Consider the following 22,888-nt stretch of genomic DNA (forward strand, 5'->3'; position numbering starts at 1 on the left):
CAAACCGCGAGGGAAATCTGCGCTTAAACATTGTGTTCAGTTGCTCAGTCACATTTTTATGATTTTTTTTTTTACAAGGCACGTGACAATGTGATACGTGCGACTTATTCGTAATGACTCATTTATAAATCTGCTGTTGTCTTCCTGCACATTTCCGCCAAAATAAAAGTTGAGAAAAAGCAATAACTTTATAAACAATCATAAATGTTAGTATTGTAATTTTACTGTTGTTCTGTAAAATAAAATAAAAATTAAGACAATAATAATGATAATAATTTCAACAGCTCTGTTAATACATTTATTATAACATTCACACATAGTGTTCAAATTGGTAATTGGTAATATTTTAAAAGAAGGTTCTTCTGCTCAGCAAGGCTGCTTTTAATTGTACAGTTAAAAATACATGCCTGATTCAAGAAGGGGGTCTGATGTAGGGGTGTGCGATATTGACAAAAAATAATATCTCGATATATTCTGGGATTTTATCGATAACGATAATTAGATGATATTTTGCTGAGTGTGTTATTGTGCTGGTACCTTAAGGACTGCCGAAGACAGCTGAATCCTAATGTTTTTAATATTCTTCATATTCTGTGTGGTGGCCAGTTCATACTGATAGAAATTAATCTTTTCCAATACGTTTAAACTGATTTTTACATTTTATGGGCATTTTTACCTTTATAAAGCCATTTTTTTCTGAAAGTGTCCATTATCTTTTGAGTCAAATTCTTACATTTATTCAGGGAATTAGAATAATAAGACATTTGGGCTGTTACCAAGCAAATGAAATCAACAAAGAAGCTGCATCTGAAGTGGCATTTAGATGTATTTACACATGTATTTTGTCAATGTCACATTTGTAATCATGGTAATTTTTGGAGAAAAACGGCACTCTTCGTGTGAAATTGAATAACTACATGAAGTGGTATAAATATATAAATTTTCTGCCATCATGTCTTGAATTTGCGATCATTCTAAATGCATTTTAATAGACTGAATCATGCAGTGAAAGAAAACACACTAAATGCGCACTAGGCTAGACTTCACGTAATGTATGCGTGCGCTCTGTAGGGATGTTTTGAATGGTTTTTGCAAAATACTCGATAATGTCAAATCCTACATCATTAAAACAACAATTACGATATTATCGCAGACGATATATATCGCACACCCCTAGTCTGATAGCCAAAATTTTTTTTTATTTTACTAACTTATGAATTTTAAGTTAAATTGTGCTTTGTTGGTATAACTATAATGCCTGCTAGAATGTTAAAAAATGTTCAATGTTAAATACTTTTAAATTGTTGTTTTGTAATAGATTTTTTCTTTGAAAAGCAAGACAAAACAGTAAAAAGCACATTTTGGCTATTTAATTTGTGCAGTGGTGAAAAAAATTGGCAAAATACATGGGGGGGAAGAAAAAAACTTGAAAAACCTTGTTCGGTATTCAGCCTTCGGCCCAGTATTTCATTTTGTTCGGCTTCGGCCAAGAATTTTCATTTCGGTGCATCTCTAGTTTCCATTCCTCTATTCCTGTTGACCATGATTTCCTGTACTCTGCAAACCTCCCTGCAGTTTTGACTATTCTAGAATCACATCATGCAGTTTAGTCTGCCCACTGTCCCGCTGAGTAGGAAGCCACACAGAATGGTCATTTTTATGCCTTTGATTGTCAGACAATCACCCAGTGAGTCCAGCCTTTGGTTTGCAAAAGGATATTGACCGTTTTTCTACTGCTCGCTACAGCAACTCCATTATTTGAGGAATGTGTTGGGGAGGAAAGGTGTGGTGGCCAGGGACTTCCTGTGGGGTAGGGGGAATGAGAAGGGGGTGTTTTATTGCAGCTTGCACATCAGTGTACATTGGCAAGCACGATGAGTGCAGTCATTATAGGCGTGCCCAGAAATCCCCTGCAAAAGTTTGCCTAAAAATAAAAAGCAGGTTGTCTTTCGATTGTCTTGTCTGCTGAAACTTTAGTTTTTCTGACTGTCACGCTCGTCTAACTTATCTTTCAGTAGTGCAGATGATATCAAGTGCTTTATCCGCACAAGTCAAGAGTTTTTCAGATAGGAGTGCCCCTGAAAAACCAGTCAGGTCACACCTCATGTGTCCTGCTCCCTTTAAGTTGAGTATGTCATGACCAGCAAGTGTGACAAAACGCGGCTAGCACATGACTCAAAACGAGGAACAAAAAAACCTGACATTACCACATGCCACACCCTCTGGTCTTGCTTATCAGCTCACCAAGGACACAGTGGGGCCTACAGAGTGAAGTTTACTTTCTCCCTTTTTTGTTTTGACTAATTTTCCTTTAAAATAACCTTGATTGATCTCTCGACAAGTAAAGACGTACCAGTCGGACCTCAAGGATACCTTTAACCTGTTCTTCTTGTTCCCTGTCCTCTTTCAATGTGTTGCTCCACTTGAGAGCGAGGACACACAATCCCTCTCAGCAAGAGAGGTAGAGCTGCATTTTCTGTCGCATTACCTCATCGGGTTAGTGTTTATTTTGCCTTTGTCACGCTCCACTGTGCAGAGACATCCATGTTAACCCTGTCTTACCTGGTTTAGTTCTTTACACATTGCTGGTGTCTACTTTCCAAGGATTACATCAACAGTACCTTGACAAAGACAGATAAACGTCAACTCTGGTTGCTACATTGTTGAAAGACCTTGTTGGGGCATTAAGTCTCACTATTACTTTGTGGGCACCAGTCAAAGTTTACATGACCGACATGCAGCTTGGCTAATGAACAACCCTCAGAGAGCTGATGGAGACCACATCACTGAACCCATAGGCGGCACAAGCTGATGTGGTGAGCTGCAATCCCTTACATGCATTCAACAGCTCAACAGGCCCCACTGAGACGCTCCTGGCTCCTCATTTACAAAGCACAACATTTTTATTGTGGTGAAGGGGGATTTAATGGGCGCTCGGCTTGTAGTCGTGACTTCATCAAAGAGTGTTTGGTTGAGTTAATTGGTCTGATCTGAAAACGTGACCGAATCCTTGAATAGGAATTTCTGGGAAGTATTGTTTTCCATTCGCATTTGTGCTTGTCGGGATGGTGAAGGGATTAAGCTAATTTGGCCCTCTTGGTACTGGAAAGTTAACTAAGCTAAGCTCTTTCATTGCAGATTTGTCTTATCATAAGGTCTCATTTATACGGTTGGTTGTGAGATCACTATAGATTTATTGATTTATTCAAACTTTCTTTTTCTTAGATATCACAAGCCACCTGTCCAAGCAGTCTCGTCCATAAGATATCTGATTGATGCACTAGATAAGCAGCTGTTACTGGGTTCATCTGTTTAGCATTCCCCCATTCAGAGCTGTGAGTGTGTTAAGGTCAGGTTAAGAGTGTAACCAGCCCTTACTAAAGCAAAGTAGCACCAGGAATGGATTTATGAGCAAATGGACAGTTCTTCCATACTAACTTGAGATGGTTGAGGATAGTTGACTAGTCTCACTAGTGAGTTTTAACTAGATTTTGTTATCGGCATTGCTTTAATGATCAGTTTATTGACAGGAGAGGGCTTTAGTGTATTGTGCTTTAGCATTCGCCATGGGAAAAACCCTCTCTGAGAATGATAAACTTAAATATGGTTTTATAGTTATTTATTTACAGGTATTTAGTTATGTTGTCTGTTATCCTAATGGAACGCTGAACCTAGCGTAGAAAGAATAATACAATTATTATATAGTCTTTTTGAAGAGTAGTTTTGCACATCACTAATACTACAGCAGCAAAGTAGCGTAAACATGTTTATTCTCAGAGCTTTAGGGCTTGATTATAAACTTAGGAATTCAAAAAGGTGTTTAGCCTTTAAGTAGATGTTTTCTGGGTATGAAAACCGCGTGAGTCATGCACTGTAAAGTTCATTAATAATGCACGCAACACAAAACCACCTGTTATTGCAAACACTCCAGGCAGTCTTGGCCCGTGCAGGAGGGGAATTACGACTGTCTTTAACAGATCGCAGTATTCAGCCTCTGGACTCTGTTAGCTGAGACGGCCCTTGTCCATCAACGTGTTGTCACTTCAGCCCAGGACTGTTCCCTTATAAGGGGCTCTGTGCTTTTGTTTTGAGCTTGGAGCGCTCATGAAAGCAGATCAGCTTCTTGGTGATATGACCATGTAAGACCAGAGTGCACTGCACAAGTTTCATACAATATTCTGCTAGTTGTAGCTTTTAAAGGCTATATTGTTCCAGGAGAGTGAAGTATTATAAACACTTTAAGGGTTCATATCTTGGTCATGTCATTGGATGTCAAGGAACAAGATGTATTTAATCTTTAAATTACAAATAGAAACATTGAAAAAGCAATTATTTGTTTACCTACTGCTGTTTACTGCAGGATATCCTATTTGAGAAGTATAGCGATTATCTCCATTTGACACGTGGATGTCACTAGTTAGGAGGTGTATATGTGGGTGTTTTGGGCTCCCACATCAGGATAGGCTCATGACAAAGAAGCCTTTGATTTGTATGGCTTGTATTATTTTATAATAATTTTATATTCTGAATATAAATGATATATTCACTGTCTGTGTTTCTGTGTTCCAGGATGTGGAGAAAGAGAAAGAGCTGCGCACTCATCTCACTTACGAGGCGATCAGACAGAAGGTTGAGCAGTACAACACAGAGTCACGTGACCACTTTAAAATGACACTGGTGAGTTAATGGTGAACCTCCATCATCCACTAATAGACCAATAAAAACAAATCACTCATAAATCTAATCGCTAATAATTTTCAGAATTCAAAAATCCATCCACATGAACATGAAGTGTTTGTTAACACACGTTCTTCCAGAAATAAAATTCTGGATTGTGTATAATATATATTATGGATTTTTTTTTCATAATATTAATATTTTGAAAAATATTTTGGTTTAACTTAAGAGAACTTGTTAGACACACACACACACATATGTAAAACGTTCTTTTCTTTGCAGCTTTGTAATATTCTTAAATAATATTTTATTACTTTTTGCTCAATAGTTACACCATTTGATGTTTTTATAGTCATTAATTAAAAAAAATTGAAAGTTGTACAAATATTTTAAATCATACCTAACAAACATAAATACATATTGCATTTCTGAAAACTTGACATGAATTTTTTTATATACATTTTTGTCTATTTCAATGTCTCAGAATTATGATTGCCGCGTTAATAAAGAGCTTTATCAACGTCAAATGATACAAACATTAAAAAAAACACACACAACATGAATGCAAATTGCAATTCTATGAACTCTAAGACTGTATTTTTAATATAGATTTTTAAAATCGTATTTTCTTTTTCATATTCTCAGAGTTAATTATCATTGTTGCTTTAATAGCTGTCGTAATCTTTTTATCATGACTTCTCATGGACCATGTGACAGTCATAAGGATTGTGATGTCAAAACATCAGACTTTACCACTGTACCTTTGTCCAGAGCCCAGCTGCTTATCGCAGGACTCTTTCTGTCTGGATAATACTAGCTCTTTAACAAATACTGATCTCTGACAGGACATGTTTCAAGAGAGGTGTGTCATCTGATTGAAAGTTGTACAAATATTTTAAATCATACCTAACAAACATAAATACATATTGCATTTCTGAAAACTTGACATTAATTTTTTTATATACATTTTTGTCTATTTCAATGTCTCAGAATTATGATTGCCGCGTTAATAAAGAGCTTTATCAACGTCAAATGATACAAACATTAAAAAAAACACACACAGCATGAATGCAAATTGCAATTCTATGAACTCTAAGACTGTATTTTTAATATAGATTTTTAAAATCGTATTTTCTTTTTCATATTCTCAGAGTTAATTATCATTGTTGCTTTAATAGCTGTCGTAATCTTTTTATCATGACTTCTCATGGACCATGTGACAGTCATAAGGATTGTGATGTCAAAACATCAGACTTTACCACTGTACCTTTGTCCAGAGCCCAGCTGCTTATCGCAGGACTCTTTCTGTCTGGATAATACTAGCTCTTTAACAAATACTGATCTCTGACAGGACATGTTTCAAGAGAGGTGTGTCATCTGGACTTAACTGAGCCATGATGGCACAAACACTTTGTATTAGTGTATATGAGCTTTTCCTCATTAAGTGTCCACAGTGTCTTGGATCATTAAGTTTCAGGCCTGTGTTCCTGTAGGGTTGTGTGTCAGTGTGGTGGAGTTTCAGAGGAGGTTGGGAGCTGTAATTATACCCCCCGTGTCTCGCCTGTAGCCTGCAGTCACGGCTGCCATTTGAACTAATGAGCTTACAGACAGAAGCTCAAATCTGAGCTCCATCTGGACACAGTCAGATACCACCGCAAGATGTGCTCACCAGCGTTGAGGAAGATGCTTTGAAACTGAAGCTTGTCAAGCTACAAGCTATTCATCATATTAAATAGTTTAACTATACTTACTACTATTACAAGTTACTAAGAAACACTTATTGAAGTATTTGAATATTTACAAAACCAAAGCAGTATTTATTTGCCACGAAAACAGTAGAAGGATCACCTAATAATAATAATAATAATGTATTGTTTATATTTACTTATTTATTTGTTTATTTTTATATATAGTTTACTTTATATTTGAATTGAGTCCACTTCATAACTAATTAACTTTGGAACATTAACACAGTCATAGAATTTATTTGAATCAACACTGAACTAAATTGAGCTGAATAATGGCAATATTGTCTTTTTAGAGCTGCTTTAACGCTGAAATTGTATTTGTTTCATAATTGGAAAAATTTGACTGTTATTTTCTTATCACTGTGATGCTGCTTTGAAACAATCTGTATTGTGCTATATAAATGAACGCAATTTGACTCACAAACTTACTTTAAATGCAACTAAAATATATAAAGAAATATATACTGTAACAGTATAGTTACTGTAAGTATTTTTCTAAAAAAAAAATGGCTTAAATATTAGTGCACTGAACAAATAAATCAGTGTTTTGAATCAGTTCATCGAAATGAACTGCCTGAAAGGAAGCAATTCACTGAAATGAATCAGACTTTCTGAAAGGTACATGACAGTGGAAATCTTCAAAGAAACATTTCATAATTGTCCAAAAATGCATCCTAAAAACAGCAATGTAGCATTTTCTCAAACTAAATGGCTGCTTACTTGAGAAAAACACTTATTTAGCTACAATTGATAATGTCTTTGCTGTTGTAATCTAATGTCAGTCTTTGTCTTTCCTCCGTCTCTGTCCTGCAGAATACTAACGGCATGTACACAGGCTTCATCAAGGTGCAGTTGGACCTGCGGAGGCCCATCACAGTGAAAGGAGGCGGGGCAGGAGGGGTCAAAGGTCAGGAGGCGTTTTACCTTCCGCGCGGCTCCATAAACACCCTGCACATCAGCAGCACCAACACGGTGCGACAGGTGATCGAAGCCCTGCTGAGAAAGTTCACCGTGGCCGACAACCCTGCCAAGTTCGCCTTGTTCAAACGCTTCAGCAGAGAAGACCAAGGTGAGACGCCAAACACAAATGCGGAAAATGCATCAGCGTGTGTGTGCGTGCAGTAATGACTCAGGTCCCCTAGTGTATACAGTATGTGTTTTGGCATTCCTGAAATAGGTCAATCTGAGGAACGCGTGTGTATTTATGGACGCACTCACACATTCAGGACAGGCCTGTTACTCTATGTGCACGTATGTGCCAAGAATACACCATGCCAGCGTAGTAAACACACATACACAACAGCTGATGTCTGTGGCGACCTGTTGAATGCTCTTTGGCAGATACTAACCAGCCTCGTTCCCCACACTTCAATGCCATACAGGGATATTCTGAGCTGGGGAAGGGTCGGGATGGCCATCTACTGAGTTTAGTAATAATGACTAGTTGATTTTGAATAGTTTTTTGGCTTTGTACATCAAACAGTGGATTCCTGAGAAGCTCAGCATTGGTTTTGCTCTAAGAATGTCATTGTTTCTAATCCATCTCACTGCTTTGATGGACCCCAGCCACTGTCTGAGCCCCCGTTGACGTCACACACACAGCAGGAAGCCAGACACACATATGGCTCACTGATTTTAAGTACCTGCTTTTGTAATCTAAGCACATGGCTGGAATGTGCTCTGGTTTATGTGAAAGAAACGAATCATTAAAAGAACCGACTCATAAGAGTCATTCATTCATGAATTAGACTACACTGGTCTGCATTTGTTTTGCTTACAGAAAGCAATAGATGTCTTGTCTGTATTATTTTTCTTTATGCAGTATTTTATCTTCAGACTGCAAATCTAAAACAAAATGGCTTAAAAATCAGGCATTATCATGGGAAAAAGTTTGGATATGACCTTATTTAAAAAAACAAACAAAAAAACAAACTTCAAACATTTATTTTTGTTTATTTATTTGTTGTTTCCTCTTATTAAATGTACTTTAATGGTCTCTGTACAGCTGATACATTTATTTCTATATAAAATTAAATCTTTTTTTATTTCATTTTCTCTATCAGTTTATCATTGGAAAAAAATCTGGATATTACCTTATTTAAAAAAGGGAAATAATTTACAAAATTACTCTTAAGTAAATCCCGAAATGATCTATTTATCCATGCTATTTTTGTTTATTTGTTTACTTATTTATGTTAGAATTTTTATAATAATTTTTTTTTTTTTTTAAGATTTCTCTTTTTTTATTGAATATATTCTCTAGGCTACTGTCTAATGTACTTGTTTGAATGTACTGCGTTTTATTACTGATCCAAATACAAAAATAAGACTGCAAACTCAGGTAAAACAATTTCTTTTGCCATGGTGCCTTTGATTCAGATGCACTGAATAGCACTTTTGCTTGATTTATTGGATGAACTGAGCATCGTAGTACTTTGGGGAGCAATAACGCTCATCCTTAATTAATTTGTAGGAGTGTGTGTAGGAGCCAATAAGTGCTGCTGCCAATGGGGGAATATTTGCTTAGGAGGCTGTCTGGGATGATTTTGTTTTTTTGAGATGGAACATTTTCATGAGGTCTCACCACCGTGAGAGATCTCCAGCACACGCTAGGATACAGATATGCAACACTTTGTGTTTGGGTTGGGTTTTACAGCTGGTAAAATGCATGTAATGGGGCCGTCCAGCTCTTAAACAGCCCATCTAGATGACTTCAAGAAATGCTACAGTTAGACACTGATAAACTCCCACCTCAGAGCTCATTAACTGACAGAAATGGACTCAGAAACAGACAGACCCTCATGTGTGAAATCACAGCAGTAGGGCATATAAAAGACCATGAATCAACCGCATTAGTGTAGACATAATAACAGCCCTGCTTGTTCTGATTAACCGCTGCCGGAGGCAGAAGGAAGCCCCCATTAAACAGGAAGTGAGATGAGAGGTTCCTCAAGACTGAAGAAATGCAGGTCTGTGCCCTTTTGCACACTCTAGGTGGAGGAAAATCTCCCATAATGCTAGAGTAAACGCAGAAGTTCTAGAGAATTACCTTTTGTTGCTGATATGAGGTGGTGCACTTCCTTTTTCATGCTTAAAGTTTGTTTTTGCTCTGAATTTTGGCCTTAGATCAACATTCAGCGGCGGTGTTGTTTAGCATGTCTTCCTCCTTGAGGTGTGTCAGGCCTTTGTTAAAGAGAACCTGATTCAGGGCTGAATTTAAAGTTTAGCTGCTTTAATTGATATGAATTTACTTTTCAACTTTTCAGAGAGGATCTTAGGTACAGTTTTTATGCTGAAACCCTCTCTGAGAAGTTTTGTTTCTAAATTCATCCTCTTTAAATGGTTATATCCAGGGTTGGGGAGTAACGGAATACATGTAACGGCGTTACGTAATCAGGATACAAAAATCTAGTAAATGTAATCCGTTAGTTACATCAAAAAACAAAGTATTCAGATTACAGTTACATTGTGTAAAAAGTGGGAATACTATCAGGATTACATTTGTTTATGTAAATAAATGAGTATTTTGGCATAACGCTATATATTTAGCGCTGCTTCTTCATCAGTTTCTGGTAGAGCCCTGCACGGGCCTCAGATATAGGCCCTAGCCCGGCCCGTGTCCGACAGCTTATCAGAATTACCATCCCGAGCCCGACTTTTTCCCCCTTCTCCCAAAACAGCTTATAGGCTACTACTGTTTCAGCTATTAAAATAGTTCAGTTTTTTATGTAATGGCAAAGTGATTATATTTCGTTTAGTTTTTTAATTAAATTAATTTAGAAAAACGTTTGGAGCATTTTTTGTTCGTTACAAGTTTTTGTTTTTTAAAGTAACGACCAAGCGGCCAGCGGCAGACAGTGAGCCTATGTTTGATCAATTTAGCTTTCTCAAATCACCACGGCTTCCCTAAAATAAAATCTATAGATATAAAACAGTTCAAACATATAACAATGTTTAAACGTTAAACCTAGATAAATGTGCGCTATATCCAATAGTTTGTGCAGAGTGCAAGCTAAACCGCGCTTTGCAGGACATGGAGGCGCCAGAGCAATCACTTTGCATTTTTTTCAGTGGATACAGTCGCTGGAGCACGGTCTCGTGTTGTTTCCACCAGCGCGGCAATTTTTTTTCATCACTAATTGATGGATGTCTAAAATATAAAAATAAAGACTAAAACAGTCCTGAGGCCCGGCCCGCATCTGAACTGTGACGTGAAAATTGGCCCGAAGCCCTGCCCTAGGGGCGTAAAAAAGTCGGGGCCCGTGCTGAAATGCAGGCTTAACTATTACTTATGACTTATTCACATATGTAACTTGACGTAATCCGATTACATTACTTTTATATTGTGGTACTTGGATTACGTTACTGAATAATTTTTTAATGAAGTAATTTGTAACTGTAACGGAATACATTTTAAAAGTAACCCTCCAAACCCTGGTTATATCTGCTAAAAACCTTTTTTTAAAAATCAAAAATTTGGTTCCTGTACCAAAAACAATGAATTTTTAGCATGCTACAACCCTCTCAGAGCAGAGCAGTTTTCACTAAATTAATTCTCTATAAATCGTTTTATCTTAAACTATTTTTAAAAAAATGAAATAAATAAAATTGTGTATTTTAATGGTCTTGACAGAAGTTTGTTTGTTTATTTATTTATTTTAGAATTTTTGTATGTATCCTTTCTGGGTCAAAACAGTCCTGAATGCGTTATGAGTTTAAAGCATCGCTGTTAAAAAATATATATCGGTTGTCCTTGGTGATCCCTGAAGGCCTATTCACACCAAAAACAATAACAATAACCATATTTATTATGAGTGCTCAGTTTGAAAGTCAGGTGGATTCTGATATCATTGTTTTTATCATTCATTAGCTTGAAAAAAATCCAGTGATTTCAATGATATCATTCTTCGGTGTTGTTATTTTCTTCATGTACTGTGGACTTCCCTGTTATCAAAGAATAAGAATGGTTATCAAAATATTATAGGTGTGAACTGGCCTTTATTGTTGCCTGGTGTTGTTTTTGTCTGTGATGGTAATGGTGTGTGTTGTGTCTGTGTGTGCAGTGTACACCTGTAAGCTCTCAGAGGAAGAACACCCTCTCTTCCTGCGTCTGGTGGCGGGACCCAGTACAGATGCACTCAGCTTCGTCCTGAAGGAGCAGCAAACCGGTGAAGTCCTGGTGAGCATTCACTTTAGGTTTTGATCTGAATCCTATATTAATAAAAACATGTCATGACACACATCTTCCTCTCGTTCATCAGTGGGACGCCTTTTCCATCCCCGAGCTGCAGAACTTCCTCCGCATCTTGGATAAAGAAGAGCAGGACCAGATTTGCTCGATAACCAAACGCTACAACGCCTACAGAGAGAAACTGGAGGAGGCCATGAGAGCGACGGGTGGCCCGGGATAAAGCCAGTGCGTTACGTGAAGGAACTGTAGAACTGCTGCCTCTAGTGGTCACTGTGTGTGTAATGAACACTTATTAGGTGTCACCGTGCCAAGCGGACACCCGCTCTCAGAAACTCAGACGAGAACACTGAGCTCCCAGAATGCACCTCAGGTGCCATATTTACCCATCCACCCTCTTTCACACTTTCAGTTGTTTCTCATGTTCTCTGTTCTTTTACCTTTTGTGAACGATGCAAATATGGAAATCAGATCTGTTTTTTATTTAATTGTTGGATGCTTTGGTTTGTACATATTTCTGTTTTGTTGTTTTAATTTATGTGGGTGAATTTTTTTTTTTACTTTTTTTTTTTACTAAAAGAGTCTTATTTTATGGCAAATATACTTACCGACCAGAAACTGATGGGACTGGGGATTTATCTTATTTTATATTAAATACCAAATGACACAATGTGCCCTACCAAAGATAGTGTTGATGTGCGGTTGACAAAATGATGACCTGACGGCCACGTGAGACCAAACAGACAGGAAGCGCATGTTTGTGAAAGAGAAGATTGAATGTGGTGATGTAGGGACAGGAAATGAGGACTAAAGCAAAGTCATAATCATTAGTCTCTGAACGGATGGCTTAAATGCAAATAAAAACCTTTTTAAAAGTAAGCATTCTCAGGTGATGTGCTGGAATTGGAACGGAACGGATTCAGGAAGTTGGTGAAGGAGCATAGAGGATGTTGGGAAGTATGTGGGAAGTGTCATGCAGCGGGTTTGGAGCAGATCTGACTGATGTCGGTCGGGGTCAGACGGTCTTTCACAGTAAATGATGGGTTGTGGTGACCTCTAGTTTAAGCAGATAATCAGTGAACAGGGCATTGGCTGTTCACCTCTCATCATCAACCCTGGAAAATGCATTAGAGGATGTCTTCAAGATAAACGACTGAATATACAAGTAATGAAGATTGTTTGTTTTGAAGCTACAGCCTGAGAATAGTAGATTTAAGCTAGTTTGAGTGGCGAATATATGTGTAATCACACTGATCTGATTTACTGTACCAAAAGTTAATTTCACGTGCTTTTCTTCATTGCATGGAGCTGTAGCTGAAACTGTTACTGTTGCGAGGCACAGTAAAAGAAAAGCAGACAGTGCTACTTTGTCTCAGCACACAGGTCGACATTTATGACGGTGTTTGGAATGATACTTGTGTATCAGTAGGTGATTTTAATATGTATACACATTTATGTTTCTGTATGCTAGTGCTGCATGACGGTTTTCTGATTGATACTGCAACATTATTGTCTATTGTGACACATGCATAGCGAGGTAGCGGCATCTTGTGGTCAACTGCTGTAACTACATCTCTGCAGTCTTATGTCTCACCTGCGTCAGTCCATTTGATTATTTTAGACCAGGGCTGTCCAAACTCGGTCCTGGAGGGCCGGTGTCCAGCAGAGTTTAGCTCCAACCCCAATTAAACACACCTGAACCAGCTAATCAAGCTCTTACTAGGCATAGAAACTTTCAGTCAGGTGTGTTGAGGCAAGTTGGAGCTAAACTCTGCAGGCCCTCCAGGACCGATAGACACAGATTGTGTGCTTTTTTAAGATTTGTTTCTTTATTATTATCGGTTTTATAACCTCTAACCAAAGATCTAGATAAAATGCATAATTTAATTTAAGTTTGATGCAAATTGCCTGGTGCAATCAGTTTTACACCTCAATAAACTGAGGTTAAATAGTAGTATCTATCTTGTCTGATGGTTTTACCTGGGCAACTTTAATTATAAACACTGGGGTGAATATAAATTAGAGTAATTGTTGTGTGAATATAACATCACGACAGTCTCAATATATGCAATCGAAGAGGATTTTGCAGGGGAATAAGACCAGTAATCTTATAAATGCTTTTTGGGCACTTTATGTTTTAATTCAGGGAATTATTTAGATTTTGATTTATTAGTCTTCATCAGATGCCTATTGTCTTCCACTGTTTTAACTCGGCATTGCATCTAGTGGAAGCTCAGTTATGTTTTATGGAAGGTTTTTGTTTTTTTTGAGTACTTGATTTTTTTTCTTTTTCATAAACAAGCTTTTGTTTGTAGAGTAAGACTGTGAATGTTAAACTGTATTCTTGTGTAGTAAAGGGGCGTGGATGTGAGTGAACCGCTTTAGTCATTTTTAATATACGTGCATGTGTTATATTAATTCATGCATATTTTACGGCTGTTTTAGGACATCACAGGCCAGTGCTGTTGATCTTTGTTTAACAGCATAGATAATTTAGAGATTGCTCACGAAACACACTCTGCATTTGCCCAAAAAAATCTCATTTTGTTCCACAGTTGTAAGTGACATGCATATTTTGTGGATGTTTATGAATGATGTAAGTTTCATTCGTTTTTACGAGTTATGGATTAAATATGCACGGTTAGAATCCAGATGTCATGCATTTTTGACAATGACAGAGGTTTTTTTTGAGGGTTTGTATCGTTACCGATCTGGTTTCTTTAAAGATTAAACGTTTCTCAATTGACTGCATTTGTCATCTGTTTGTGTGCATGAGGAGAAACTGGCTCAAGATGTAAGTTTCATTCGTTTTTACGAGTTATGGATTAAATATGCACGGTTAGAATCCAGATGTCATGCATTTTTGACAATGACAGAGGTTTTTTTTGAGGGTTTGTATCGTTACCGATCTGGTTTCTTTAAATAAAGATTAAACGTTTCTCAATTGACTGCATTTGTCATCTGTTTGTGTGCATGAGGAGAAACTGGCTCAAGTGTCCGCTTGGATCATGCTGTAAAAATCCACCCATGGAAAATTCATCTCACATTTGACAAGCACAAAATTCTGGTATTTCCAATTATCTGCAACTCATTTGTCATTAAACATACTTTTATCTAAATTGCACAGAGGCAACCCACTTGCAGTTTTTCTAAAAAGGTCGCACAACCTTTCAGCTCATTGACTAGCTTTAAGCATCACACTAAACTGTAAGGTTTTAAGTGAGACCACATTGACATGAATGATGTGTCCTCTGCATGAACCCGTGTCAAATGTCTTCATCGCGGAGCTCATCGGTGACTCACCGCACTCTTCTTCTCATGGCGTCCCTGAACACACGCTGAACTTTACACAACTCTCAGAAAGACCTCACGACGCAACCATGTAAGTTTACACGATTTATAAAGACCGAATATCGTATTTAAAAGACTTGGGCGTAGTGCCTATCCAAACCGTCCCCTTTGGATAAACAGACTCGGTGTTTTTCATTGCTCTTCACTTGCAGACCGTCAGTGTAGTTTACTTCACATTCCCTTCAGAAGCGAAAACGGTCAGCTGTCGCGAATAACGCGGATTCTTTGCGTTATTTAGTAAGAAGATATCGCGTTTCTTTTGTGCTTTCGCATCTTTTGTGTTAATTAAACATTATTTCACAACCTCTGATGTAGTTTTGATAATGAGACGTAATGAAAGCTAACGCGCGCGAGTCTGGACTGCCTCAAAATCTTTTTAATATATAATTACACAGAACATGTTATGACATATTTTGTTTGGTTATAACCGCCTAAATGTCTTATTATAATATTTAGTTATAGATCATGTTTATATGGTTTCAATATAATATCGAATTAACACAAATATTACACTTAATTCGATTAATATTATATTTGTCACACTATTTTTGTTATTGTTTTGTCATTTCTGAATGCCAGCGTTCGTTTTTAATGATCGTTATATGTTAGTTATATTATATTTTAGTTATTTTAGTCAGTTTTTCATGATCGTTATAATTAACTGAATATTATCAAAAACATTGTGCTATATTAATATAATATTGAAATAATAAAAGTGGTACTTTTGATTAATATTATTATAATACTGTTTTGTTATTAATTTGTGAGTTCTGTAATTTCTTTTTTCTTATTTTGTTTAGATTTTTACCATTATAATGTAATATAATATAATATTGACCACACTGCCATACGGTTGGTGTTACAGAAAATCCTGAAAGCCCATTTTTTTGTGATTCCTGAATGCCAGCATAATTTTTTTATGAACATTGTTTAGTTGAATATAATAATTATATAAATAATTATTGTTATTATATGAATATAACGTTTAATTAATAAAAATGTTACATTTCTTTTGATTAATAGTATTGTTAATACTATTTTGTTATTATTTTGTAATTTTCTGTAATTGAATTCTGTAATAAAAATGTTTAAAGGTATCTTTTACATTTTTTAAAATATATAAGAATATAATATAATATAAAGAATGTCCTTTTTACGGTTCACCATGACAGCCCTGGGTTTTTTTTTTTGCTATTATAATGATTTTATTTATTTTTTGTTTTTATTATACCATATTTTTGACAGTGTCTGAAAGCATTTGACCCATTTCCACAGGTTAGGGACGAGTTCTGTAAAGGTTTTATTGCTGGCAGTTGCAGTTGGTGTGTATCTCATTCCCTCCCCTATCGATCCCGAGCTGTACATGTGAGTCCCGTTGCAAATCTTGTAGTGAACTGATCTCCAAAGAGATTTCAGTGACGTTTTTTTGTCACGCTGATGTATGTTTTCCAGATTCGAGGGCCCCCCGCCTGCTCTGGACGGCCCTCTAGCAGTGAACACACGATTACAGAGAGGTCGACGGCTGTTTTCTGGTCAACTCAAAGGCCCGGAGTCTTTCACAGCTGACCAGAAAGGTGAGCCTGGTCTTGTGCTTTTGTCAGTTTGATTTGAGAAATGCAGTCAGGATTCATCTCTTCACTGTGTCTCTCTCTGAAGGAAACATCTACACTGGCACTGTCGACGGGAAGCTGTGGAGAATCAGCAATGAATCCCTCACTTTCATCACTCAGATGGGCCGAAACATCCCTGAATGTGGTAAATCCGCAAACTGCTTGTGCATTTCTAGCTGAATCCTAGCAGCTTCATTGTGTAAGGCACTTCATGTGGCTGGATGAATATGTATCGGCTGTCACGGAGGCATTTGCTGGAAAAACCCCAACGGTCCGTGTGTCCCGCTGCCATCACACATTAGACATGCTGAAGCGATTCACAAAGACTCAAGTGTTGTTTTCTCAAAGCCTTGGCTGTTCAAAAGAGTCTTGAATGCAGATGTCTTCATTAGAGCATAACCCGTTCCTTATGTTGTGGTTTATACACGTTTGATGCCTCTCTATTATTTTACTGTATTTGAAAGAATCATTATGTGGGTAAAGGTGTTCTTTGGTGAGTCACAAGCAGAATGCAAAATGTGTCTGTCAGTTAGCAGATACTCTGGTTTCCTGGTACAGGCGTATGTTATCGTGCTATATTTGCATGTTGTTGTTCATATAGGCACGAGTACAGACTATGAGCCAGTATGTGGTCGTCCACATGGTCTGCGACTGGACCGAGATGGACAGCTTATTGTAGCCGACTCTTATCAGGGGCTGTTCAAGGTTGACCCTTGGACTGGAGAGAAGACGTTGCTACATTCCAGCACAGAGGGTAAACCTTTGAGTCTCAAAAAGGAGCTTTGCACAACAGTTTGGTTGCTTTGATCAGTTTCATAATCATCTTGCCAATTTACTATATAGTTGCTTCTTTCTTTATATTTTTATACGAAAAGGTTAAAAGATTTTTGCCTCACTAAATTTTTTAAAAAGAGCATCATATTTACATAACCCTGTCACATTCCTCCTACAAGGAGCTGATGGGATTCCCTTTGGCTTTCTGAACGGTCTGGAGATTTCTAAAAACGGAAGGGTGTTTTTCACGGACTCCAGCAGTAAATGGGGAAGACGTCACGTCCGTTACGAGGTGAGCGAGGGACGGCAGAACATATCGTACTTCAGTCAGTTTAATGAAATGTAAGCGCAGTCAATTCACGTGCACTAAAGGCCACTTCTCTCTGCAGGTGCTGGAGACAAACCGTCTGGGTCGCCTTCTCTCGTTTGACCCTGTGACCGGCCGTGTTCGGACGTTGTTGGATTCTCTCTACATGCCTAATGGCTTTGCCTTCTCACCTGATGAGGACTTCCTGCTTCTAGCTGAGACCAGTATCGCACATATTATTAAGTAAGAGCTCAAGTGCAGCTTTGAATTTGTTCATATATCAGGATGGTAGAGTATCGTGAGGAAGACTTTCTCCCTGCTTCTCAGGTTCTGGTTGAAAGGACCTAAAGCGGGCACCAAGGAGGTCATCCTGAACAACATGATCGGTTACCCTGATAACATCCGCCTCAGTGACCGCGGCACGTTTTTAGTGGGCATAACCACTGTTCGATTCCGCGGACGGCTTTTCCCACCGTTCTTGGATCTGATTGGTCCGTATCCTACTCTTAAAAGCTTTATAGTGAAGGTGGGTAAATCTTAAATATGTGGGGTTCGGAGTTATTTTAGTATCACTGAGTTACTATATTGTTTTTATTCATATTTTGATATTTATTTTATTTCAACTAACTTTTTTTTTGTTAATTATAATAATAACCCAGGTGAGATTTCTCGTTTTCATTTTAGTAATTTTGTTTGATTGTTTTTTAATGTCTTCTTTAGTTTATCATTTTTATTTCTGTTTTTGTTTTGAGTTATTTTAATACTTCAAGTTGAACTAAATGGCAATGAAAAATGTTACCTTGGCAGCTAGCTGAAATAAAATATATAATAAAATAAAACAGTTATTTTTGTTATATTTTATTTTATTTGAATTAGTATTTATTTTATATCAGGTCATTTTTATGATTTTAGTTTTAGTTAACTAGAATAATTCTACATTAATAAATAATTTTACTTATTATTTTGTTTATAATTTTAATTATGCATAACTAAATAAAGTTGTTTTTGTAATTGTTTTTATTATTTTGTGTTCTTTTATGTCTATTTATGCCTAAGATGTCTATTTAGTTTGTCATTTATATACATTTATTATAATGTATATAATAGTTTGTTATTTTAGTACATCAAGTTAACCAATAGTAAATAAAAAAAATATCGCCTTGTCAACTGGTAAAGATGAAACATAAAACAGTACTTTTTAATATTTTATTTCATGTAACAATTTTTGAATGGTTTTATTGTTAGAAGTGATATACGTGGAATCTCTTGCAGCTCGTTCCTCTCAGCTGGTACAATGTTCTGCTGTCCAAGTACGGCTTGATTCTGGAGCTGGGGCCTGACGGAGAGGTGATCGACAGCCTCCACGACCCCACAGGCAGCCTCACGTGGGCCGTCAGCGATGTCTTCCAGCAGGGGACGCACTACTATCTGGGCAGCACTGACCTGCCGTTCCTGCCTGTGCTGGAGGAGTGGAGCTGACCGTCTGAGACGCTTACAGGTGGACTCACACATGGGAAAACTGGGACTTTCGATAGCCTTTCATGGAGAATGTAAAATGATTTATTTTTAAAAATGCACTGCAGTCTTGTGAAGAAGCTACGTGTGGTTCTAACTGAATTCTGTGACTTTAAGTCTAGTTAAGCTGTTATAATTGGTCTAACACAGATGTTTTAACTGTATTAGTGCCACATTCTGTTTTGTTTTATGAAGTTTTTCTGAACTGCAAAATGCACTGGTCAACATGTGCACTAGAAATGGAAGATATTAACATTTTGAATAGCTGTTCCCAATAAAAAAAAAATCTTATGCTAATGTAATGCAAAAGACAGAAATAACATGTTGAACTATTCGATGACAGTGAACTTTGAAGCAAAAAACACAAATATTAAAAATGTATGTAGAGTTAATATACAGATCAGAACAGCATTGCAATTAGATTATATATATTAAATAAAAAATATTCAAAAATATATATTGTAATGATAGTATATGTAATATTTAAGGACTATAATACATTAAATGTTCATATAAATAATAAAAAACTTTTAAAATAATTTAAGCAATATATATCACATAATTAAAAATATGTACTGTAATAAGAATATATAATATATACATACAATAATCACACAGTTGAATGCCGTGCCTATGGTCCCGTTTATTCTCTCTATATTTTGTTTAAAAAGACTTTTACAATTATTTAACTAATAATAAATTTAGCTGAATAAATGTTATAAAATTAAGCACAAAGGAAAACACTGCAACAAAAATGATTTCAGAATGCTTTTATCAATCAAACACACAAGACAAAAGTCCACACCAACCATTGCAATGCTACTAACAAATATAATGAAAGAATTATGTGCAAAACATCATTAAACATGTCAGGCATGTTTATCACAGACTAGAAAGTGCTTCACTGAACAGATATATTGAAGTATTGTGAGAAAGATCTGCTTATGGCTGTCTGCCACCTCTCAGATCATTTTGGGTGATTTGAGGTATTGCCAGAAGATTGATGAAGGTTAGGTAGTATTCTGAAAGTAAAACGTCCCTTAATGCCTCAAGTTTGGGCTGCTGTAAGTGAGAGCAAAGCAACAGCAACCCACCACAGGATTTCCCTCATAGAACCAAAAATAAACAGGTTCATCAATGACCTGCTGTGATCCACACCTGTGGCTCATTCACAACTGACATCTGTCAAACACAAAACTCAGAAAAGACAATAATGAAATGCTAAATACAATATTTGCACTTAGTTAGTGAATCTTTTAGTTGTTAATTCAAGTGAAATGTCTGTCCAAACACAGATTGTGTGCTGCCATACGCAAGTGACAGGAACTGAAAAAGTGAGAGAATATTTTTATATAATAAGGTATATTGCGCATTAAAAAATACTGTAGTTCATTATCATATGTAAGCCTATTTCTGCTATGGGATAAAAAATAAACAACTTTTAATCTCACAATTCGGACTTCAGAATTTGAAAATCAGAATTGCAAGATATAAACTCAATTCTGAGCAGAAAAGTCCATTTATAACTCTTTTATTATATATAAAGTTGCAATTCTGAGAAGTCTGAATTGTGAGATTTGTAACAAGAAAAAAATAACTGAATTCTGATGTAAAAAGTTGCAATTACCAATTATTTTTTGTTTATTATTCTGTGATAGAAACAAAAAAAATAAACACAATTCTGAGAATTCTCGGTATTTGTTATGAGACAAAAGTCAGAATTCGGAGTTTACATCTCACAATTTTTTTTCTCAGAAATGTGAGTTTATATCTTGCAATTGGGGAAAAAAAAGTCAAAATTGTGATATAAACTCAGAATTGCAAGGGGGGGGAAAAATCCAAATTGTAAGATAAAAAGTTGCAATGACCTTTTTTTATTTTTTATCCTGTAGCCAAAAACAAGCTTTCATTCTAAGTGTTTATCATAAAAGGCAGGCTTAGTGCAGTTGTAAATACTTTTGATCGACAGCCTCCACGACCCCACAGGCAGCCTCACGTGGGCCGTCAGCGATGTCTTCCAGCAGGGGACGCACTACTATCTGGGCAGCACTGACCTGCCGTTCCTGCCTGTGCTGGAGGAGTGGAGCGTCTGAGACGCTTACAGGTGGACTCACACATGGGAAAACTGGGACTTTCGATAGCCTTTCATGGAGAATGTAAAATGATTTATTTTAAAAAATGCACTGCAGTCTTGTGAAGAAGCTACGTGTGGTTCTAACTGAATTCTGTGACTTTAAGTCTAGTTAAGCTGTTATAATTGGTCTAACACAGATGTTTTAACTGTATTAGTGCCACATTCTGTTTTGTTTTATGAAGTTTTTCTGAACTGCAAAATGCACTGGTCAACATGTGCACTAGAAATGGAAGATATTAACATTTTGAATAGCTGTTCCCAATAAAAAAAAAATCTTATGCTAATGTAATGCAAAAGACAGAAATAACATGTTGAACTATTCGATGACAGTGAACTTTGAAGCAAAAAACACAAATATTAAAAATGTATGTAGAGTTAATATACAGATCAGAACAGCATTGCAATTAGATTATATATATTAAATAAAAAATATTCAAAAATATATATTGTAATGATAGTATATGTAATATTTAAGGACTATAATACATTAAATGTTCATATAAATAATAAAAAACTTTTAAAATAATTTAAGCAATATATATCACATAATTAAAAATATGTACTGTAATAAGAATATATAATATATACATACAATAATCACACAGTTGAATGCCGTGCCTATGGTCCCGTTTATTCTCTCTATATTTTGTTTAAAAAGACTTTTACAATTATTTAACTAATAATAAATTTAGCTGAATAAATGTTATAAAATTAAGCACAAAGGAAAACACTGCAACAAAAATGATTTCAGAATGCTTTTATCAATCAAACACACAAGACAAAAGTCCACACCAACCATTGCAATGCTACTAACAAATATAATGAAAGAATTATGTGCAAAACATCATTAAACATGTCAGGCATGTTTATCACAGACTAGAAAGTGCTTCACTGAACAGATATATTGAAGTATTGTGAGAAAGATCTGCTTATGTCTGCCGCCTCTCAGATCACTTTGGGTGATTTGAGATATTGCCAGTCACAGCAGAAGATTGATGAAGGTTAGGTAGTAGTCTGAAAGTAAAACAGTCCCTTACCACCGCAAGTTTGGGTTGCAATAATGAAATGCTAAATACAATATTTGCACTTAGTTAGTGAATCTTTTAGTTGTTAATTCAAGTGAAATGTCTGTCCAAACACAGATTGTGTGCTGCCATACGCAAGTGACAGGAACTGAAAAAGTGAGAGAATATTTTTATATAATAAGGTATATTGCGCATTAAAAAATACTGTAGTTCATTATCATATGTAAGCCTATTTCTGCTATGGGATAAAAAATAAACAACTTTTAATCTCACAATTCGGACTTCAGAATTTGAAAATCAGAATTGCAAGATATAAACTCAATTCTGAGCAGAAAAGTCCATTTATAACTCTTTTATTATATATAAAGTTGCAATTCTGAGAAGTCTGAATTGTGAGATTTGTAACAAGAAAAAAATAACTGAATTCTGATGTAAAAAGTTGCAATTACCAATTATTTTTTGTTTATTATTCTGTGATAGAAACAAAAAAAATAAACACAATTCTGAGAATTCTCGGTATTTGTTATGAGACAAAAGTCAGAATTCGGAGTTTACATCT

At 36.2% G+C, this 22,888-nt stretch overlaps 2 protein-coding genes across 3 annotated transcripts in view; both read left to right on the forward strand.

Moving 5' to 3' along the window:
- Positions 1-12,414, forward strand: part of rassf3 (Ras association domain family member 3) — a 24,011-nt gene extending 11,597 nt beyond the window's left edge. For both annotated transcript variants that reach the window (XM_016270328.1, XM_016270327.1), the window contains 4 exons: positions 4,570-4,677; positions 7,239-7,494; positions 11,489-11,604; positions 11,687-12,414. In XM_016270328.1, coding sequence (XP_016125814.1) covers positions 4,570-4,677; positions 7,239-7,494; positions 11,489-11,604; positions 11,687-11,836 — 630 coding nt within the window. In that variant the 3' untranslated portion in view covers positions 11,837-12,414. The remainder of the gene's footprint in view (positions 1-4,569; positions 4,678-7,238; positions 7,495-11,488; positions 11,605-11,686) is intronic.
- A 2,441-nt stretch (positions 12,415-14,855) lies between these two features.
- On the forward strand, positions 14,856-19,582 carry LOC107584030 (adipocyte plasma membrane-associated protein). The gene is made up of 9 exons (XM_016270435.1): positions 14,856-14,995; positions 16,240-16,329; positions 16,417-16,538; positions 16,621-16,719; positions 17,176-17,328; positions 17,528-17,640; positions 17,738-17,898; positions 17,983-18,181; positions 18,928-19,582. The coding sequence occupies exons 1-9, from the start codon at positions 14,856-14,858 to the stop codon at positions 19,132-19,134; spliced, it is 1,284 nt and encodes a 427-aa protein (XP_016125921.1). The 3' UTR covers positions 19,135-19,582.
- The last annotated feature ends 3,306 nt before the right edge of the window (positions 19,583-22,888 follow it).

This window comes from Sinocyclocheilus grahami, unplaced genomic scaffold (assembly GCF_001515645.1).
Source record: "Sinocyclocheilus grahami isolate Dianchi unplaced genomic scaffold, SAMN03320097.WGS_v1.1 scaffold56.1, whole genome shotgun sequence".
NCBI lineage: Eukaryota > Metazoa > Chordata > Actinopteri > Cypriniformes > Cyprinidae > Sinocyclocheilus > Sinocyclocheilus grahami.